Source organism: Phoca vitulina, unplaced genomic scaffold (genome assembly GCF_004348235.1).
Source record: "Phoca vitulina isolate PV1807 unplaced genomic scaffold, GSC_HSeal_1.0 scaffold73, whole genome shotgun sequence".
NCBI classification, from domain to species: domain Eukaryota; kingdom Metazoa; phylum Chordata; class Mammalia; order Carnivora; family Phocidae; genus Phoca; species Phoca vitulina.
The window spans coordinates 2,619,901-2,643,479 of NW_022589776.1; the positions used below are offsets into that span (position 1 = coordinate 2,619,901).

A 23,579-nucleotide genomic window follows, 5' to 3' on the forward strand; every position below is an offset into this window, starting at 1 on the left:
TCTCACTTATATGTGGAATTTCAAAAAAAAAAGTTCGTAGACATAATTGATGGTTGCCAAAGGTGGGGGGTTAGGGGTGGATGAAATGGGTGAAGGGTGGTCAAAAGGTACAAACTTCCAATTAAATAAATAAGTCATAAGGATGTAATGTACAGCATAGTTAATAATACTGTATTGCATATTTGAAAAGTGCTAATAGAGTAAATCTTAAAAGTTCTCATTGCAAAAAAAAATTGAGCTATGTATGGTGATAGATGTTAACTAGACTTGTGATCATTTCACATTATGTACAGATATCAAACTATTAGGTTGTACACCTGAAACCAATATAATGTTATATGTCAGTTACATCTCCACTGAAAAAAAGAAAAAGAAAGCATTTTCTCTAAGACCAGGAACAATACAAGGTTGCCCACTCTCACCATTCCCATTAAACACAGTACTAGAAATCCTAGCCAGAGCAATCAGCCAGAAAAAGAAATCAAAGATATCCAAATCAAAAAGGGAAAAAATGAAAGTGTCTCTTTTTGCAGATGACATGGTCTTATATATAGAAAACCCTAAAGACTCCACCAAAAAAAAAAAACCTGTTAGAACTAATCAGCAAATTCAGTAAAGTTGCAGGATATGGAATCAACATACAAACTTCACTTTTGTTTCTATGTGCTTAACAATGAACTATCTGGAAAAGAAATAAAACAATCCCATTTACAATAGTATAAAAAATTAAATATTTAGGAATAAATTGAATTGAGGTGAAATAACTGTACACTGAGAACATTGATGAAAGAAATTGAATAAGACACAAATGGAAAGATACCTCATGCTCATGCCTCAGAAGAATTGGTAATGTCAAAATGTTCATACTAACCAAAGTCATCTACAGATTCAGTGCAATCCCAATGACAATTTTTCAAAATTAGAAAAAACAATCTAAAACTTGTGTGAAAACACAGAAGACCCTGAATAGCCAAAACAATCCTGAGAAAGAAGAGCAAAGCTGGAGGCATCACACTTTCTGATTGCAAACTCTATTATAAAACTATAGTAATCAAAACAGTATGGTACTGCCATAAAAATTGATATGTAGACCAATGGAACAGAACTGAGAGCCCAGAAATAAACTTATGCATATATTGTCAAGTAATATTTGACAAAGAAGCTAAGAATATTTAATGGAGAAGTGATAGTTTCTTTAATAAACAGTGTTAGGAAAACTGGACAGCCATATGCAAAAGAATAAAACTGCACCCCTATCTTATATCTCTTACAAAAATTAAAATGGATTAAATATTTAAACATAATACCTGAAACCATAAACCTCTTAGAAATAAACATAGATAAAAAGCTTTTTGACATTAGTCTTGGCAATGATTTTTTGATTATGACATCAAAAGCAACCGTGAGAGACTATGGACTCTGAGAAACAAACTGAGGGTTCTAGAGGGGAGGGGGTGGGGGGATGGGTTAGCCTGGTGGTAGGTATTAAAGAGGGCACATATTGAATGGAGCACTGGGTGTTATACGCATACAATGAATCATGGAACACTGCATCAAAAACTAATGATGTAATGTATGGTGATTAACATAACATAATAAAATTTAAAAAACAAAAGCAACAAAAGCAAAGATAAACGAGTAGGACTACATCACCTAAAAAACTTCTGCACGGCAGAAGAAATATCAACAAAATGAAAGGGCACCCTACACAATGGGAAAAAGTATTTGCAAACCACATATCTGATAAGGGTTAATATCTAAAACATATAAAGAACTCCTGTAACTCAAGAGAAAAAAAACAACCCAAATCATCCAATGAGAAAATGGGCAAATGACCTGAGTAGATATTTTTCCAAAGAAGATACTCAAAATCTAACAGGTATATGAAAAGTTGTTCAACATCACCAATCATCATGCAAATCAAAAACAATGAGATATTGCCTCACACCTGTTAGAGTAGATATTATGAAAAAGACAAGAGGTAACAAGTACTGGCAGGGATGTGGAGAAAAGGGAACCTTTGTGCACTGTTGGTGGGAATGTAAATTGGTGCAATTACTATGGAAAACAGTATGGAAGTTCTTAAAAAAATTAAAAGAAAACTACCATGTGATCTAGCAATTCTACTTCTGAGTATATATGCAAAGAGAATGAAATTACCATCTTGAAATAATATTAGCACCCCCATGTTCATAGCAGCATTATTTACAATAGACAAGACATGGAAACAACCTAAATGTCCATCAACAAGTGAATGGGTACAGATATTGTGGTATATACATTTAATGGAATATTATTCGGTCATAAAAAAGGAAATCCTGTCATTTGTGACAACATGGATGAACCTCAGAGGCCTGTGCTAAGTGAAATAAGTCAGACAGAGAAAGACAAATACTGTATGGTATCAGTTATATGTGGAATATAAACAAGAAGTCATAAAAGAGAATAGATTGGTAGTTGCCACAGGGGATGGGGGAAATGAGTGAGTTGTACCCATGGGTACAAGTTTATGGTATGGGTACAAACTTTAAGGTATAAAATTAATAAGTTCTGGATATGTAACAGTTTGGTGACTATAGTTGACAATACTGTATTGTGTATTTGAAAGTTGCTAAGAGAGATCTTAACAGTTCTTACTACACACAAAAATTATAACTATGTGAGGTGATGGATCTATCTATTGTGGTCATTATTTAGAGATTATGTTGCCTAAAGCTAGACATGAAGGATAACAGCTCTAAGACTCCTCACTCCCCCAAATATAGATTTAAAAAAAAAATAAAGGTTATAGACTGGGATTGTCATTTTATTTGGGGGAATCAAATTCAAACTTAAAAATTCTTTTGTTTTTGAAGAACTGTATTAAATATATTGTTTGTGTGTATGAGAGAAACAGACAGATGGATAGGGAGTGGGGAGGAGGGAGCGGAGAAAGGTGGAGATAGAGAGATGGAGGGAGGAAGGGAGAATTTAAGCTCCATACCTAAAAACAAAGCAGAAATTTATGTTCATTTGTCTTTTTCCTGACTAAATTACCCAGTCAGGCTCATACCCAGCCTTTTCTCTACTTACGCTCCAGCTGTGGTGATGTCTAATTCCTCATCAACACATCCTACCTCCCCAATCCCAGGATTTCTGTGTCCCTATCAAAGTCAAGGAGAGTTGCCTATATACTTGTCCTTTGGGAAGATGCTATACCGTTCGTCTGTATCCCCAGGGCCTAGCACAGTGCATTCATCTCCGTGTTCAGTGACTGCATGTGTGGATACCAAATGGCATTTAAACCTTTTATTTGCTTTAGTGGTTTTACCCATGCAAGGCACTAAAGGTTTATCCCCTTTGTAGGATACCAAATGATAAACTATTCAACTAGGACTTAAGTGAATTAGTTTCTCTAGGGCTGGCTACAGTTACCTTACATGAGCACTTTTGTATGGCCGTTTTAGTAGAGATCTGAGAGGAAGAAGGAGAGGCTTAGACCTTGGTGGTAGGAGGAGTAGATCATGTTTGTGCAAGCTAGTGTCGCTTGAAGCTTCAATGACAGAATTGTTAAAGGGGGAAAGAATACAATGTACTTGTGTTCTGAAAAAATGAGTATAAGCTGAAAAATGTTTGCTGACTTGAACAGCTGAGGTCAAAGCCCCAAACACCTCATAGATAAAAAAGGAATAAGCAAATGTTTATAGAATCAAAATGACAACAGCTAAGTGTACTTACTTAACTTTAGGAGGTTTTATTTAACTAATTTGTGTATTTCATGGTTTATAAGTCGAAAATAGAAGTGGCCAATTTGTGTAAGAATTACATGTCTAAGTGGGTACATAGAACTCTACTTGACTCAAGTATTCAGACAGGAATTTAGTCTAACAAAGGTGTCAAATACCGTAATGAGCCAAGGTCAGACTTTCAAAGAAGTGACATTGGAAGTAAATGTTTCCAGGGGCACCTGGGTGGCTCAGTTGGTTAAGCGTCTGCCTTTTGCTCAGGTCCTGATCTCAAGGTCCTGATCTCAGGGTCCTGGGATCCTGCTGGAGCCCGTGTTGGGCTCCCTGCTCGGGGGAGGGAGCCTGCTTCTCCCTCTCCCTCTCCTCCTCCCTGCCACTTGTGCGCAAACTCTCTCTCAAATAAATAAAGTTTTTATTTTAAAAAAAAGTAAAGTTTACACAATAGTTATATCTTAGGACACTGAGTTAAGGATAAAATCTTTTTCTGTTTGCTTGATGTAATTTCTAGAATGTTAGGTATGTCTCTAAGTCCCTTCAGTTTATTGATACCACAATTTAGAGATTTGTTCCTTGGATTTCAGATTTCATTCTCTGTTCAGATAAAAATGCTTCTGGAAGGGGTATGTTAGATTTTGTCATTTAACTCTTAATGATAAAAGCTCATAAAATTCTTTCCTAAAAACTTTTTATGTAAAAAGAATATAACATCAAGAAGACTGTGGGAAGACAGTATCTCACTATCAAAATGAAAAATGCATTTATCCTTTGACCCAGAAATCCCTCTTTGGAGAATATTATTGAGGGAAAAAGAAACGAGATGCATTGTAATGTACATAGAATGTTATCTTTTATGTAGGAAAGGGAAAAATAAAATAAGTGTGATTCTTTTATTTGCATAAAGAAACACTAGCAGGATAGATGAGAAATTATGGAGCGTAGCTACGAGGTTATGCCAAAGAGGTGGGGGCCAGGTACAGGAATTATTATACAGAGACGGAGAGGAGTAAGACTTTTGCATTGTATTGATTTTTAAATCATGTGACTGTATTACCTGTTTTTAAGATGGCTTAATGAGTGAATAACAGGATGATTAAAATTCACAAAAGAGGGGCGCCTGGGTGGCTCAGTCGTTAAGCGTCTGCCTTCAGCTCAGGTCATGATCCCAGGGTCCTGGGATCAAGCCCCTCATCGGGTTCCCTGCTCAGCGGGGAGCCTGCTTCTCCCTCTCCAGCTCCCTCTGCTTATGTTCCCTCTCTTGCTGTGTCTCTCTGTCAAACAAATAAAAAAATCACAAAAGAGCGAAGTTCATGTCAAGTGAGGAAACTGGAAGGTTTGAACACAAATTTTATCTATATTGCTGCAGAAGGCTGGCTCTGAAGAAGTTCATTCACTAGAGGCTTTTAGCCATTAATGCAGAGGACTAATAACATGAAGGAGCTTTTCTGACACTCTGGCCAAATGCCACTCAGTCACGTTCTATATGTATCTGTTTCCCTGTAGATGCCAGAGGAACAAGCATTCTGTGTTTTGGTGAAAATCATGTATGACTATGGTTTACGAGATCTCTACAAAAACAACTTTGAAGATCTTCATTGCAAGTTCTATCAGTTGGAGAGACTAATACAGGTAAATAAAAATTAGGCTTTTATCACTCAGGGATTGAGTTAGAGAAAAAGTAATAAAATTAGTGAACAATAATAATTCATGAAAGTTTAATGGAATTCTACGGAAAAATATATATATATTTGGTTTCTGACCAGTATCTATATCGGTGTTAATATTTATTTAACCATTTGATCATTTTTAAAATAGTCTTCCATTGTAAATATTTAACTTTAATATACTTTTAAGTGGGAATATAGTGAGTTAAGTCAATGAAGAGATTCCTGAGTAGTATTTGTAAAGAAATGAAGATATTTACAGAATAAAAATTGAAATACTTAAGAATTTTCCCTGCCTTAATTAGCACCACTACCATATTTAGGTCCACATGTAGAGAACTCTTGAAATGACAGAAAAAGATTTGAAAAAGAATAAAAAACACTTAAATATTTTAATGTTGGGACATATTTAAAAATTATTCTTATATAATTTCTTGATCTCAAACAATGGGTTGTTACTGTTTTACAATATGTCTGTGTAAGTTTATATGTATGAGGAACATATTATTTTATATATGTAAAATATTACATAATAAAGATCGTGAGCAAGGGCAAAATTATTGACTAGTGCTGATAAAAGGAATTACTGAGTAGCTCTGAAATTCCACCTGAAGTTGAAAATCTTAAATTTATAATGGGTCTATGTAGCATGCTTATATGGCTTTCTCTATCTGAGGTATTGGGAACCCAAAAGAAATGTGAAATAAATACATTAATGGATTGATTCCCTACTGGAGAAAAGTAAAGTGATTAAGGTTAGTGGGATGCAGCAGTAGAGATATTGGTAGGAGCTCATTGGCCTGACCTCTCAGGAGATCCATAGGTGTCTAAAGAGGACGTGAAGTCAATGGGAGACTAAAAGACTAGAACAGAGAAGACAGAGGATTAGCAATGAGGTTAAGGACAACTTTGCTGGGAGAAGAGAATGTTGGAGGGTAGAAAACCTTAAAGAAGAAATGAAGTAGGGGAAAGATGTTAAGTGAACTCTAAGCACAATGACATATGTGCTTTTTTTCAGGAGAAAAAGGACTGTGTAGAAGATTCTGGGCAACTAGGGACATTAAAAGCAATAGGCTCGTTTTTAGAGATTTAATTCTTCTGAGTAAATATTTGGGATTATTGATACCAATAATAAATTTCTTCTGCTGTGCAGAAGTTTTTTAGGTGATGTAGTCCCACTCGTTTATCTTTGCTTTTGTTGCTTTTGCTTTTTTTTTTAAATTTTATTATGTTATGTTAGTCACCATACATTACATCATTAGTTTTTGATGTAGTGTTCCACGATTCCTTGTTTGTGTATAACACCCAGTGCTCCATTCAATATGTGCCCTCTTTAATACCTACCACCAGGCTAACCCATCTCTCCACCCCCCTCCCCTCTGAAACCCTCAGTTTGTTTCCTGTAGTCCATAGTCTCTCATAGTTCGTCTCCCCCTCTGATTCCCCCCCCCTTCATTTTTCCCTTCCTCCTCCTAATATCCTCTATGCTATTCCTTATGTTCCACATGTAAGTGAAACCATATGATAATTGACTTTCTTTGCTTAACTTATTTCACTTAGCATAATCTCCTCTAGTTCCATCCATGTTGATGCAAATGGTGGGTATTCATCCTTTCTGATGGTTGAGTAATATTCCATTGTATGTAAGGACCACATCTTCTTTATCCATTTGTCTGTTGAAGGGCAACTCTGCTCTTTCCACAGTTTGGCTATTGTGGACATTGCTGCTATGAACATTGGGGTGCATGTGGCCCTTCTTTTCACTACATCTGTATCTTTGAGGTAAATAATCTGAATAGACCAATAACCAGTAACGAAATTGAAGCAGTGATCAAAAACCTACTAAAAAACAAGAGTCCAGGGCCTGATGGATTCCCAGGGGAATTCTACCAAAAATTCAAAAAAGATAGATTGTTTTAAAGTCTCATTATGTTTTGGGCTTTTCTCAGCACCCCAAAAATATACTGAAGTGATATCATAGATCCCAGATAATGTTGATATTAAGTGGTCTCCAAAGAGAAAACAAATTTCTTTCCTAGGTAGTCAGGCAACCCATTTGATCAGGTGCTGGACTCGACTCTGGAGGGATGACATTCATTAGACTATAGGTATTCTGTCAGAGTGAGCATTTCCCAAGAAACAAAAATAGTCAAGTGAGCAAGAGGTGATCTTTGTTATTTGTCCATAAGAAGTCTGCCTTTATTTTCCTCGATCATCCTGGTCCCAGTGCTCATCTCCTATTATCAGTTCTGTGTAGTTACATAAAATTCAATGAACGCTGCAAAAAATCTAGAGTGCTCATAGAAAGCTTGTCATAAATTTCATTTGTGGTAGGAAATAAAGCTTCTCACTTTTCCACTTTGACTTTTTAGGAGCAGTTACCGGACCTGCACCACCATTTTTGTGTTCTGAACCTGGAAGTTCATATGTATGCCTCCCAGTGGTTCCTCACTCTTTTTACAGCCAAGTTCCCACTCTGCATGGTCTTCCACATCATCGACTTACTGCTTTGTGAGGTAGAGTGACTGCATCTCTCATACCTAAGCCAAAAGAGAAAATAGTTTCTATTTAAAGTGGTTATAATTTTCTTCATTTTATTTTTTTTATACATTAAGACATAAATATTGACCAGAAAGTTCTATTTGAATTTTTAGTAAAGACTATTTTAATTATAATTTTATTATTTGTGAGAAATGAAAATGTTAAGGCATTTAAAATTCCTACAAAGTAAGATGAGGTAATTAAATATGTGTAATTAAAATTCATAATAAGCCTTTATCTGTGTAATAATGTATTACTAATATAAAGGACCTTTAAAGTTATATAAATGAATTCAAAATCAGGTGTTTTTAATAGTAATGCAGTGATACTCCCAAGAGTGAATATAAATGAAAATTGTGTAGTAATCTATATTTTATTTTAAATGCCAGTATAGTTAACATACAGTGTTATATTAGTTTTAGGTGTACAATATAGTGACTCAACAACTCCATACATCACCTAGTACTCATCACAACAAGTGCACTCCTTAATCCCCATCACCTGTTTAACCCATCCCTTCACCCACCTCCCCTCTGGTAACCACTAAGTTTGTTTTCTAATTATACAGTAATTTAATCCTCAATTCATAAGATATTTCTATTGTATATGATGTTTGAGACTCCTACCAGGTAATACTGAAGTGATAGACCAACGCTTCAATACCATATATTTTCACAGAATATTTAAAAAATTAGTTTGCAAATTCCTTAGGTATCTGATTTGTTTCATTTATTGTTTTTAGTTCCCTAGATGGCTGCTTTTATTCACTTTACTCTTTTAAAGAAATAAGCAGAATTACACATGCATATATCATATACTGCCAATTAAAATGTTTGACAGTCTTAGCAGTGATTGCTAGATGAGAAGAATTTTTTTTTATTTGGGATATAAATGTATATAAATTATAGCTGTCTTAAATTAGAAAGGTAGAGTAATCGAAAGTATAAGCCTAACATAATCTAAACAGTATTGTATTACTACATTACTTGTTATACACAAAGTTTCCTTTCTTAAAATCTAACCCTTTCAGTCGTATTTACCGAATTTAATCAAATTAATTATAAAAATGATTTAAAAAGATAAAATGCATAAGCTGTGCAAAGCGTAACTGTTACTTCTCAGCCTACCGCAGCAGGAATTATTTCACATGCAAGTACAGCTGGGTTCTGCTCTTCAGAGGTTCTAGTTGGAAGTCACAGGATACTTGAAAGTTGCAGAGCATTTTGTAAAGGTGTAAGATTTTTAAACATTTGTAACATTTTTTTAAATGATTTGTTTATTTTATTTGAGAGAGAGAGAATGGGGGAAGGGCAGAGGGAGAGCATCTGAAGCAGACTCCCCGCTGAGCACAGAGCCTGAGGTGGGGCTCGATCTCACCACCCTGAGCTCAGGACCTGAGCCGAAACCAAGAGTTGGACATTTCACCGACTGCGCCACCCTGGCGCCCCCATCTGTGACATATTTTGATAAAGAAAGGTTGAGTGACTTGCTGAAGGTCACAGAATAAGTTCTCAATTCTGAATCTCTAACAGCCAGCAAGCCTGATTGAGAACACATTGACTTTCCTATTTGTTTTACTTACAAATTAGTTTCTAAAATGCCTATCTAAATTTAACCTAAAGGAAGAATGCAGAATTAGGAGCTAAAACCTTACTCAAAGTCAAAATGATGTAATCACAGTGTACACAAATTTAGGCATTTGTACTAAAAATTCTCCTTTGCCTGATTATCCAGATTGGTATGGTGAACAGTTCCGACTCCTCAAATTTAGTGTAATACTCTTTGAAAGTAAAACCCAAATTTATGTCTTTGACTTCTGTGATCTTAAAGTAATACTAAAATTTATTTTTGATAAATAAGTATTCATTGGTCCTGTTCATTTCATACTGAGCTTAGTATTTCATGGTATTTATTTAAAAAAAAAGGAAAGCGAGGGTATGACATTTTAACAGTTTTATAAATAGTAGGAGCTTGCAAAAGTTAATATCATTGCTTCATATTTTTTGCTGAAAGAGGTCTTCTAATTTCATACTAGATTAGTTCTATAATGTTCATTATAGAAAAGAGAATGAAATTAATATGCTTAATCACACCAGTAAAATTGGATTTCTTAGTCACTTTTGGCAGAATAGTAACACTATATTCTAGTTCACTGGAGTGATGACTTTTCTAAAGTTGTCTCTATCTGAATGATTCCATACCTGACATTGGAGTATCGTCCATGGGTCTTTTGGAACCTAGATTCACAATTTCTCAGGAAATTTTATTTTGAAGATATTTGAATTTCTAATGTCAGTTGCTAAGAAAGTTAGCAACATTTATGGTAGGGGAAAAGAAAATATATGAGCATTATCACTTGCCAGCTTTGATTTATAATTACAGTGTTTGAAAGATCTTAATGCTTATTAAAATTAGTAAGAGCATCCTAGATACTACTTTCCCTTCCCTTAAATCTGTACTCTGTAGCTGTTTAAGGAAGTTGCATAGCTTTCCAAAACATGGGGTAGGTTGTAATCACAGGGTCATGGTAACCAGGGAAATAAATAATAACATCCCTTAACAGTTCAAATTCAAAATAAACTTTATTGGGAACAGTATCAGGATATTCATTCTTTCCACTAACTCATCTTTGTCAGAGGATTATTTTGCAAAGGAAATTTTTAGATAAACTTTTATTTCCTGCCTGTCTGTGTTTTCTCTTTGCCCCTTTCCTTCTTGTAGTTAATAAAATATTTATGTCAGAGCTCGTCTTTCATATGTGGTCAAATATTCTAAAAGAAGAAATGATAACATAGTCTTAAATAGAATCATCTATACATGTTTGTTTTTGTCATATTCTCTCTTTTTTAGGAAAATGATACAGATCTTCATGGTTATGAATTAATGTTTAGTTACAAATGGAATGCTAAGAAATTCTCAGATGGAAAAGTTGATTTTTCAAAGGTGATCATTCTGACTGAAAAAAAAAAGGTGTTAGTCTTCAGTTATTTTGCTCAAAGATCCTATTGCAAAGCGAGAAAGACTTTGAGCTGGAGACTTTTAGGAAGCATATCAGCCTCTCATGCTTTTCTAAGCTATATGCTTTTAAGGATTTTTTCATTCATCCCGAGGTCAAAAATATGAAGTTAATTTAGTAGCAGAAAATTTGGGAAGAACTTTAGTACACTTTGGCAATGTAGTCTGAATCAAAAACTCCTGGTTGTTAATAGTTTTATTTAAAATGCTTGTATAGGGCGCCTGGGTGGCTCAGTTGGTTGGGCGACTGCCTTCGGCTCAGGTCATGATCCTGGAGTCCCTGGATCGAGTCCCGCATCGGGCTCCCTGCTCAGCAGGGAGTCTGCTTCTCCCTCTGACCCTCCCCCCTCTCATGTACTCGCTCTCTCTCATTCTCTCTCTCTCAAATAAATAAATAAAAAAATCTTAAAAAAAAAAAAAATAAATAAAATAAAATGCTTGTATAAAGCTGAATATATGGTCACTCAGGTTAATTCCCTTATTTAGTGAGGATGAAGACAACAGGATTTTTTTTTTTTTTTTTAGAGAGAGAGAAAGTGCATGCACATGTCTGAGTTCATGTGTGGGGGAAGGGGCAGAAGAAGAGGAAGAGAGAGAATCTTAAGCAGGCTCTGTGCAGCTCAATGCAGGGCTCAATCTCATGACCCTGAGATCATGACCTGAACCAAAATCAAGAGTCAGATGCTTGGAGCACCTGGATAGCTCAGTTGTTAAGCGTCTGCCTTCCACTCCAGTCATGGTCTCAGGGTTCTGGGATCAAGCCCCGCATCGGGCTCCCTGCTCTGTGGGAAGCCTGCTTCTCCCTCTCCCACTCCCCCTGCTTGTGTTCCCTCTCTCTCTGTGTCTCTCTCTGTGAAATAAATAAATAACATCTTTAAAAAAAGAAGAGTCATACGCTTAACTGACTTGAGCCACCCAGATGCCCTGACAACAGGATTTTATTTTATTTTTATTTTTTATTTAAATTCAATTAATTAACATATAATGTATTATTGGTTTCAGACATAGAGGTCAGTGATTCATCAGTCTTATGTAATACCCAATGCTCCTTACATCACGTGCTCTCCTTAATGTCCATCACCCAGTACCGCAGCCCCCTCCTCCTTCCCTCCAGCAACCCTCAGTTTGTTTTCTATGACTAAGAATCTCTTATGATTTGTCTCCCTCTTGGATTTTGTCTTGTTTTGTTTTTTCCTCTCTTTCCCTATGATCCTCTGTTTTGTTTCTTAAATTCCACATATGAATGAGATAATATGATAATTGTTTTTCTCTGATTGACTTATTTTGCTTAGCATAATACCCTCTAGATCCATCCATGTAATTGAAAATGGCAAGATATCGTTTTTTTGATGGCTGAGTAATATTCCATTGTATATATATATACCACATCTTCTTTATCCATTCATCTGTCGATGGACATCTGGGCTCTTTCCATAGTTTGGCTGTTGTGGACATTGCTGCTATAAACATTGGGGTACAGGTGCCCCTTCGGATCACTACATTTGTATCTTTGGGGTAAATACCCAGTAGTGCAATTACTGGGTTGTAGTGTAGCTCTATTTTCAACTTTTTGAGGAACCTCCATACTGTTTTCCAGAGTGGCTGCACCAGCTTGCCTTCCCACCAACAGTGTAGGAGGGTTCCCCTTTCTCCGCATCCCCGCCAACATCTGTCGTTTCCTGACTTGTTAATTTTAGCCATTCTGACTGGTGTTAGGTGATATCTCATTGAGGTTTTGATTTGGATTTCCCTGATGCCGAGTGATGTTGAGCATTTTTTCATGTGTCTGTTGGCCATTTGGATGTCTTCTTTGGAGAAATGCCTGACAACAGGATTTTAAAGTAGAGTTTGGGGCGCCTGGGTGGCTCAGTCGTTAAGCATCTGCCTTCGGCTCAGGTCATGGTCCCAGGGTCCTGGGATCAAGCCCTGCATTGGGCTCCCTGCTCAGCGGGAAGTCTGCTTCTCCCTCTCCCACTCCCCCTGCTTGTGTTCCCTCTCTTGCTAGAGTTTAAAAAAGACATCTTATTATAAATCTGAGATGAATGGAACTTTCCACAAATTATCATGTAGGCAATAATTGAAATTAAAATTATTTTTTTAAAAAAGAACAAAACCTTCTATTTTTTATTGTCTGCCTCTATATGGAGAGATAAGAAAAAAGCCAGAAGTATTAACAATTATAGTGTAAATACTGTGCTGTCAACCCACCAAGAATAGAACATTGTCTTTTTTAAAGAACTTTTTGTTGAAGTATAACAGATCAAAAGAAAATGTGCAAAAATTAGTGTAAAACATGATGGTTTTTCATAAAGTGAACATAACTAATGTAACAAGCACCCAGATCAAAAAAAACCCTGACACTTGCCTGCATTTCAGAAGCCCTCCTCCCCTTCACTGCCCCTGCGGTTACTACCTCTCTGAAGAGTCATCACTGTCCTAAATTCTGGCACCATAGATTATGAGTTTTGATTGTTTTTGAACTTTGTTTAAATGGAATAATACAATATGAACTCTTCTCATCAAGGTTTTTCATTTATCATTATGTTTGTGAGATTCATCCATATAATAGTTGCATCTAGGCATGGTTCATTTGTTCCATTGTGTAAATATATTACAATATATCCATTCTTCCATTGTATTGTTGATGGGCATTTGGGTTGTTTCCAGATTAAGGTTATTGTAAATAGTGTTGCTGTGAACATTCTTGAACTTGTCTTTTGGTAAGCATATGAATGTACTTCTGTGGGTACACATCTAGGAGTGGAATTGCTGGGTTAGGGCATGTATATACTAGGGTTTAGTAGATGCCACCAAGCGGCTAGCTTTTCAGAGTATTTTGAGCATTACCTTTTGAGTTGTTTTTATTCAGTGAAAGTCTTCCTTGTGATCAAAGGCAGGTTTTTATTTTATTTTGTTTTGTTTTTTAGAGGGCAGATCCTAGATCAGATTAGAGTTCATGAATATGGAACAAAATAAAACTCATTTAGTTGAAAACTTACTCACTTGATTTCTGAAGTTGCATACAGATGAGAACTAAGAGCTGGATCTAAGAGCTGAATCACTTTTGTGCTTATACGAGAGAAGTTAACCTGGTAGGAAAAATCCAGCAGTGTATTCAGTTATAGAAGGAGCAACATAGAGACAGTTTAACATGGAGTTAAGATATTTGGTTTTTTATTTAACCCTTCCTGCATCACTGTATGTTACTTTACCTGTATATGTCTCAATTTGTTTCTCTGTAAAATGATGCTAACAAAACCTATCTCCCAGGTTTATTTTAAGGATTGAATGAGAATATGAATATGAATTGCTTAGCACTGTGCCTCCTACATAGTAAATACCCAGTTAATAATATAACCTTCCATTCTGCTCTATCCACCTATATAACTCTTTTATTGCTTCTCAGTTTTTTCCGTTAACTAGATGACACCAGAGATTCTTAAGAGAGTAGGTTAACTAGCTGTTGGTTCTTTCTTACCTTTCTAACCACCTTTGTTTCCCTCTAGTTGAGATGCTTTTTTGCTAAAACCAAAATTTTAGCCTGCAATTTTAGTTTGCATTAATTTTGACATTACAGAAAGAACTTCCTTAATGGAAGTTTAATTCTATTTCATTTTGACTAGTGATTCAAGTAGTCCTCCTAAAGTATTTTTTTCTTCTACTTTCTTTCAGAAGACATAAGAAAAACAGTATTTCTTTTAGTCTTGACAAGATAACTGACAGGTGATGTTTGAAGTTGGCTCTTCCCAGATAGTTCAGTTTTTAGAATATCAAATTATATTCAGCTTTATATAGTAACTTGATATTTCGTGGAATATAAGGAAATCATTGACCCTTCAAATTAGAATATATTTCCTGTCTCTCCTTTCTTCTTAGGGTGATAAAAAAAAAATGACAGTACAGTACTACAATATTTAATTAAATACCACCAACTATATACCCCCTTTCAAAACAGTTTTCTGAAACTGTTATCTGAAGAGGAGATTCATTATATAATATCCTTATTCTTTGCCCCCATTTTCTCCCTCAAACAGTAATACTTGAATTTTTTTATTGAGATATAACTGACACATAACATTGTGTAAGTTTGAGGTATACAATGTGTTGATTCGTAACATTTCTGTATTGCAATATGATTACCATACTAGCATTAGCTGACGTCTTTATCAAGTAATATGTTGAATTTAAAATGCATTAGAATGAGCATAGGGGACATAAACATAAATTTTATAAAAACTTTAAGAGTAGTAATTGACTACAAGAGTAGGGGAAAAAAAATCTATGACCAACCAATAAATACTGCAAAGGTTATTTTAAAGTTTTACTTATCAGTAGAAATCTTCGGACTAGGGAAAAAAAAACTCTCTAAAATCTTGTTTCTGGATTTTAACTTCTTTCTCGCCTACGGGGCTTTTTATGGTTCTCACATCAGTTGTTACAGCTCTTTCTTGTGTTTGCATTAATTTTGACATTACAGAAAGCAGTTGAAACCTCAAGTTTATATGGCAGAACCATTGTCTGTGCTTCCTGTCACTTTAAAGAAATATTCACTCATTCATTCATTTATTCAACAAACATTTATTGAACTCCTTCTAAATGCTTGACACCATTCAGGTTTGGGGATACAACAGTAAAGAAAAGCAGAGAAAACTCTTGTCTTCATTAAATTTTTTATCCTTGTGGAAGATACAGACAATAAACAAATGACTAAGTAGAATATATACTCTATCAGAAGTGTTAAGTGCTATGGAAAAAGATGAAGAGAAATGTAACAGGTCTTAATAAGGACTTTTGACCATTGTAGAGAATTTAGGTTTTACTGGACTGAGATGGGAAACAGCTAGACAGTTTTAAGTATAGGAGTGGCACACTCTGATATATATTTTATCCTCACTACTCAGGTTGCACTATTGAATAAAGATTGTGAGAGAGTACAAAGGGAGAAGTGGGGGACCAGCTATGAGGCATTTGCAATTATCTGGGTTGCTTGGACCAAGTTAGTGGTAGTGGACATGGTGAGAAAGTGGTTGAATTCTAGATAGATTTATAAGTAGAGAGGACGGGATGTGCTGATGGATCATCTGGAGATTTATTGATTATATATTTTAATTTAATGTAGTGGTGAGAGGGAAGGGTGGCTGATTGTGCAGCTTCTACGCTTCAAAGAGCATCTTGGGGACCGATGATGTTGAGGAGTGACTGGGGCATGTTATTGCATGCTTTATTCTGGAAATGCCTGGATTACAATTTCTCTGCAGTGTTTGTTCTAAAAGCAGGTTCTGGTACCCTTGGGAACATTTAAGGCCAATCTTTAGGAAATACAGAGGGTGGAATAATTATGAAAAATGACCAGTGGAGAAATAAGCATGTCAAACCTAGTCCTTTAAAATAAAGGTACATGTTTACTGTTAAAAATAGGAGTGGTATTTTGTTTTAGTAAAATCAAACCCACATTACTTTGAGGACTCACAAAGACTTTATATATCTCAAACATGTTTAATAACCCACAACATCTAATTATGTGTGAACAGTTCTCATAATCAGAACATATATCACTGACTTAAAGTTATAGAGTAACAGGTTTTTTTCCCAATAAAAATATTTCAGTTTATCATGAATTGGAATAACTAAAGTTACTTTATAGTATTTTTTTGTTTCAGAAAGCTCATTGTGGTTAAACTGTGTAGCATGGATTAAATAAAATAACTAAACATATTCTATTTTTATGATTTAATATTTAAAACATTATTTAAAAGCATAAAGACTTACAATGAACTCTTATATATCTATCTCCCTGGTTAAGAAACAAAATAATACGAACAAGATTAGTTTGTTTTATTACCTCCCTCTCCCAGGAAATACCCTCCTCCTTTGCCTTCCTCAGAGGAACCATTATACAGAATTCAGTGTTTATCATTCCCATGCATGTCTGTATTTTTTACTTGCATATATTTGTATCTCTGAGCAATTTATAATTGAACATATTTAGAAAATATTGTACTCACTGGTTTATGAAGTCCACTTCTTAAAATAGGTTTAGAAAGCTGTCTTCTATCTCCAAACCAGTGTCACATACTATTCAGTTACCTCCTAACTATTCTTTCCACTTGACCCCCTTTTATCCCATTATTCGCCATAGCATCCAGAGAGATCAGGTCAAGTCATTCCTCTGCTGAAAATCCTTAACTAATGATGTACTGTATGGTGATTAACGTAACATAATAAAAATAAATAAATAAATAAAGTACACTGGTATAAGATTAAAAAAAAAAAAATCCTTGAGTGTTTTCCCACTAAATAAAACTCACATTGTTTCACCTGGCCTCTAATCTTGCCCTTTCTTCCTCTCCAGTGGTACCCTTGGGTCAGTCTTCCTTTACTGTACTTTGGCCTTCTTTTAGTTTCTGGATCATTTAAGATCTTTTCAGGTCGAAAACGTCTGCATATTCTTTCCCTTCTGCCTCGAATGTACCCTTCACTCTTTACCTGGCTAACTCCTTCAGGCCTAGGGTTAAATGTTACTTCCTCTGAGAAGCTTTTCCTGATCAGTTATTCTTAGTCTAAACTTTTGGCCTTCTGTTATAGCACCCTGTAGTCAGTGATTATTTATTTATTTACTGTGTATTACTTATCAAATGCTTATAACTAGCTTATAAATTTCTGAAAAGAGAAGGCATGTCTCTTTTGTGCCCTACTATATATACCTTATAATCAACTTGTAGACATACCAGGAATATGTATGGTAGCCCAAGTACAGTGGGGGATTATTATGAATATAAAGCAAATCCAGGAGAAGATGAACAAGTAGACCTCAGGAAGGACATGTGCCACAGAAACTCCAGACACTCATGTCTTTTACTCTTTATTGCTCTCTATGAGTTGAATGTTCTCCCTTCTTTCCCTACCTACTTCTTTGTGGGGTCTGTGGTATCTCAGAAAGTTTTGCCATGATTGTTCAACTCTAGTATCAACAGTTCTTGGCAAGTCTCTTTATATTTTTTAGGTAAAATTCTTGAGGGATAACCTAACTGGTCCTGCTCACATTTTAAAATAAGGCTTGCATAGTTCTCAAACTTAGGTGTGTGCCACCTTAGGCTAGTTGTCCATGTCTTATCTAATATTCTGTGGAAAGGGGTAGCCTTGAGTGAGTCATATGGCCTACAGCCCACTCAACAAGAGCTGTACATGGAGGGGCGCCTGGGTGGCTCAGTCGTTAAGCATCTGCCTTCGGCCCAGGTCATGATCCCAGGGTCCTGGGATCGAGCCCCTCATCGGGCTCTCTGCTCAGCAGGAACCCTGCTTCTCCTTCTCCCACTCCCCCTGCTTGTGTTCCCTCTCTCGGTGTCTCTCTCTCTGTCAGTAAATAAATAAAATCTTAAAAAAAAAAAAAAAAAGAGCTATACATGGAGGCAGATTTTCTGAGAACAGTCATTGGTGGATCGGGCACAACAGAACATTTCTAGTGCGCATATACCCCATGGACTAAAATTCTTAGTATTGACTGCTTTGAAATGTGGCATTTGATAAATATAGAATTTATTAAATAAAATTCTCAAAAATCTCAAAAATATCCAGCCATAGATATTTATTTAATTAGAATGGGGAGTTGCACAGTTTTAATATAGGGTATAATCTTAACAATTATGGTCTTCAGGGTTGAAGGGGTAGCAGTGTTCCAAATCATTTACATGGTATAGTTTTTTCAGGTAGCGTTTTGAGTAAAAGCAGCATGTAATTTTGATCTATATTATTTTAATGATTATTTACAAAGCTGTATAAAGTATTTGAATGCTTCCCATTGTCTGGAAATTGGATTGTGAAAGCATCTTCTAACCTAATTGTTTAAATATCTCTGTTGCAATCACTAGTAACAATCCTCCAATTTATAAGTTATTTAGATTGTACGATACAGAAAGAAGTCTATCATACAGTAACAGCTGGAAGTGAGACCTCGTTTTGGAGAGTAGTTGCTTCCCTTTACCATCCAGTTTTATTAATACCCAATTTTTGCTGACAAACTCTCAGGCTTTACTTTTTTCTTTTAATGATTTTATCTATTTATTTGAGGGAGGGAGTGTGGAGGAGGAGCAGAGGGATGGGGACAAGCAGGCTCCGTTCTGAGTGCAGAGCCTGACACAGGGTTCCTGAGATCATGACCTGAGCCGAAATCAAGAGTCGGATACTTAACCAACTGAGCCACCCAGGCCCTCCCGGCAGATAGTCTTATTATTCTTGCCCATCTTTATAGCAAATAGACCAATGGTCTTTGCCTCTTTTTTTTTTTTTTTAAAGATTTTATTTATTTATTTGACAGAGAAAGATAGCAAGAGCAGGAACACAAGCAAGGGGAGTGGGAGTGGGAGAGGGAGAAGCAGGCTTCCTGCCGAGCAGGGAGCCCGATGTGGGACTCGATTCCAGGACCCTGGGATCATGATGACCTGAGCCGAAGGCAGACGCTTAACGACTGAGCCACCCAGGCACCCAGGTCTTTGCCTCTTTTAAGAAACCCCCATTATCTACTCTCATTTAAAGGTTGGAGTCTTATCGATTCTCAACATCACTGGGGGTCTCTGAGTCCAAGACTCTATTGACCTCATATATCCCAGGTGTTCCTTCTATGATCTAGCAGAATTTCAACAGGAAATGCTTCTTCTGATGATCCTGGTATTTTTCTGTCTTCCCCTTTCAAGTACTTTACCATCAGTATCCCTTGTTTGGCATTTTTAACTGAACAGTGGTTTGACCTTTACCTTATTTACCCAGGGCCTCTTAATTATATCTAGACAAACAGTATCCAGCCATCAGTACTAGAATTGCTGACTGCATTGGTTTAAAAGAAGCATAATAGGACTTTCTGGTCTTTTGCTTTTTGGATTGTCTTACCAGGGTTTTCAGAAGCTCTTATTTTTTAGAGGTCCACTTGACATTTTGCTTCTTGTCCATGTCCTAGTAATATAGCCCATTTTGCTCTTTTTTTTGCTGAGGAATAATGCCAGAAAATTTTCCGTATTTGAACAATTTCCTGCATGTTCCACTGGCTCATTGACCTACTGGATTGCAGTATAGGCTGTGTCACAGTCTGGTAGTTGTTTCTTACTTAGGGCATTTAGAGATCATGGTCTAGTTGTGCTCCAACATCCCAAATAAAGTAGATACATCTACTTCTGACCAGTTCTCTTGTTTATGTGAATTGACTGGGAAGAGTCCATTTTGTCAAAAAAAATCCTTAATACAGAGAAAAATTAGTGCATTCTGAGTATTCAGAATCTCTGTTTTCCTATAAATCCATTTTAAAAATCACTTATTAATATAGGACTCTTGTAAAGGGATGAAAGATTGATATCCAATAGTACTGATAAAACCTCTAATTTAAATGCTTTTTTTTATTAAATAGAATCAAAACACATTTTATCTAAATTAATAAGCTGTTAGCTTGAGACGTAAACAGCTTAAAATAAGTGACAATGGGTTGAAACTAATGTGCTGAACGTATTCAGATACTATGACTCAACCTTGAAATACACAGAATTATCAGGCTCTGAAAAACAGGTCACCTTTGGAAGACAGATATTACTTTGCATATTCACCTATCTAGAAATATCCAGTTCTTGTCCCGGATCTTATTTTTTTCAAAAATCAGTATAGTTGCTTTCTGTTTATGTCTGATTGTACAGCACATAGAAATTTTACAAATACTGCTTATTTTGTGAGACTCTCCTTCTTAATTTCAGAAGAGCATGATGATAACAGTGCAATACTGAAAGAACAGAGAAGTCTCACTGTTAGCTGATCAGTTATACCAGTGAGTGTTGAAGGATGTACAGAGTAATTCTTTTCTCCAGGCTCAAGGTACCTGTTATAGAATTCATCTTGGGTAGGGATTCAGGTGAGGTGGGTTCCTCTCTGTGCTTCTGTCTATCCCACCTGATCTTCAAGAGTAACACCTGACCCTTTTCCAGCTACCCGTTTCCTGGTGCCTCGGGGAACCTCTCTGTGACACTTCCTTTCTCTTTAGTTATCTCCCCAAGACTCCATCTTTCACCTCTGCTTTTACTCCTTTGCCCTGTGGGCTTTTCTCTTCTTCTTCTGTTTTGGCCTGGGATTCAGTTACTAAGCTTTACCTGATTTTACCCTGGAGGATGTTTCCAACCCACCCAGGCTGAAAAAGACTGAAAGAAAACAGCTGGTATGGCCCTTGGGATTTACCATCTACAAGAGAATCAGACATTTCCCTCTACCAAGATGGCGATCTGTTGGCAGAACTTTGTTCTTAAAAATCTCTGCCTCATTTTTCTTTCTAAGCTTGTATTACAAAAGACCCTCTTCTATTATCCTAGGTTACTATATGCTCGGCCCCAAAAAGAAAAGGAAGGATATGCTCTGCCCCAGGAAGAGGATGAGAGAGGAGGAAACATGTTGTCCTGGCTTATCTGATGGACTGATTGGATTCTGCCCAGCTCTTAACATTTAATAATCCCATCCATTTTTAGGATCTTTGTCATCATATACTATTCTAGTAACAGCAAAATATTCTCTAGCTGTATTAGGCTGAGGAGGAGGATGGTGGAGAACTCAAGCAGTCTGCATGAATCCCTTTTTGGGGGGTAAGTAAAGAGAGGAGAGAAGGTCATGGTGAAACTACAGCCCCAGCTTATATGGCAGTCTTAAGGGCCAGTGTTGCCTCAGGTGGAGGGCCAGATTTCCTTATAGTGCAGTAGGTTTTCTGAGGCTCTCCTTACTCCCACCTTTAAAATGACATTTTATTTTATTTTATTTTATATTTTATTTATTTATTTGAGAGAGAGAGAGAAAACATAAGCAGGTGGAGAGGCAGAGAGAGAAACTGACTCCCCGCCAAGCAGGGAGCCCCATGCAGGGCTTGATCCCAGGACACTGGGATCATGACCCGAGCCTAAGGCAGACGCTTAACTGACTAACCCACCCAGGCAACCCCTAAAATGACATTTTAAAAATTGTGCCAGCCAACATTTCTTTTAATCTGTGTATTTTCCTCTAAGAAATATGAGCCAATTTTTAATTTTCTTTGGTAAAGATAAATTTGGATTTTATCTGAAATTTACTAATAAGCCTGAATTACATTTTACCCACTGTATTAACAGTCTTCAACTTTGGAATTTTTACTACACTTGATAAAAATATTTTGAACCTAGTGGAGTTTCGCCCTCCTTTACCTGATTTTTCAAATCATAGAACTACTGCTAGTCAGTAAACCTCTGTTAAATCTTAAATTCAAGAAAAGATCATTGAATTTAATCTTGCATTTGGATAAAACCCTTTAAAAAATTGGGCATTGGTTACAACAAAATAAAAGAAACCAGAAGTTTTCCTACTTTCCCTAATGGAACTGTTTTAAGGATTTGTTTAGATCAGATATGGCCAACTCATATGCATAAAAATGAGTGAAGTCGGCTGGGTATAACATAATCCAGAATAGTGGGGACTGATATGAATTGGAGAGTACGTAATTCATGTAAAGGAACTCAAATCAACATTTGTAAAAATACCATGTGGCCAAGCAGAATGCATCATCAGACTAAATTCAGCTAAAGGTTCCTAAAGGTTTGTGACCTCTGATTTAGATAACAAGATGAAATGTTATTCTTTTCTGGGGGGGAATATGGAGGTGGTGGGTGAGTTTCTAAATTGTGATAAATAAATTAGTGTATTTTTATTTATTTTTTTAAATGTAGCAAAGCTAGCATTTTTTTTATTTAGTATATTTTTATTTTAGAAGCCCATATTGCAAAAGACATATTTATAGTGATTATAGAAATAAGACATTTGAGGGGCGCCTGGGTGGCTCAGTCAGTTAAGCGGCTGCCTTCAGCTCAGGTCATGATCCCAGGGTCCTGGAATCGAGTCCCACATCAGGCTCCCTGCTCAGCGGGGAGCCTGCTTCTCCCCCTCCCTCTGCCTGCTGCTCTGCCTACTTGTGCTTTCTCTCTCTGTCAGATAAATAAATAAAATCTTAAAAATAAAAAGAAAAGAGGGGCGCCTGGGTGGCTCATTCGTTAAGTGTCTGCCTTCGGCTCAGGTCATGATCCCAGGGTCCTGGGATCGAGCCCCGCGTCAGGCTCCCTGCTCTGCGGGAAGCCTGCTTCTCCCTCTCCCACTCCCCCTGCTTGTGTTCCCTCTCTCGCTGTGTCTCTCTCTGTCAAATAAATAAATAAAATCTTAAAAAAAAAAAAAAGAAAAGAAAGAAGACATTTGATAGAAGTGTAGTTGTGCTTGAAGGCATAAGCCAGTGTTTCTCAAAATGTAGTTCATACAGAGCTTTTATCAGAATAATTTGGGGGAGGGGGTACAATTTCAAATCTTATTGTAGGCATACGTCAGAGATATTATGGGTTCAGTTCCAGACCACTACAATAAAGCAAATATTGCAACAAAGTGAATTAAATGAATTTTTTGGTCTCCCAGTACATAGAAAAGTTATGTTTACACAATACTATAGTCTATTAAGTGTGCAGTAGCATTGTCTTTTAAAAAATTCATACCTTAATTAAAAATGCTTTATTGCTAAAAAACACTAACGATTACCTAAACTTTCATCAAGTCGTAATCACTGATCACAGATCACTGTAACAAATATAATAATATACTGTATCAGAAGTTT

The 23,579-nt window shown here is 36.3% G+C and overlaps 1 protein-coding gene across 2 annotated transcripts in view; it reads left to right on the plus strand.

Moving 5' to 3' along the window:
- The window catches only part of RABGAP1L (RAB GTPase activating protein 1 like), a 782,624-nt gene that overhangs the window by 521,095 nt on the left and 237,950 nt on the right, over window positions 1-23,579 (plus strand). For both annotated transcript variants that reach the window (XM_032393375.1, XM_032393374.1), the window contains exons 16-17: window positions 5,226-5,351; window positions 7,759-7,902. In XM_032393375.1, the coding sequence (XP_032249266.1) occupies window positions 5,226-5,351; window positions 7,759-7,902 (270 nt within the window). The remainder of the gene's footprint in view (window positions 1-5,225; window positions 5,352-7,758; window positions 7,903-23,579) is intronic.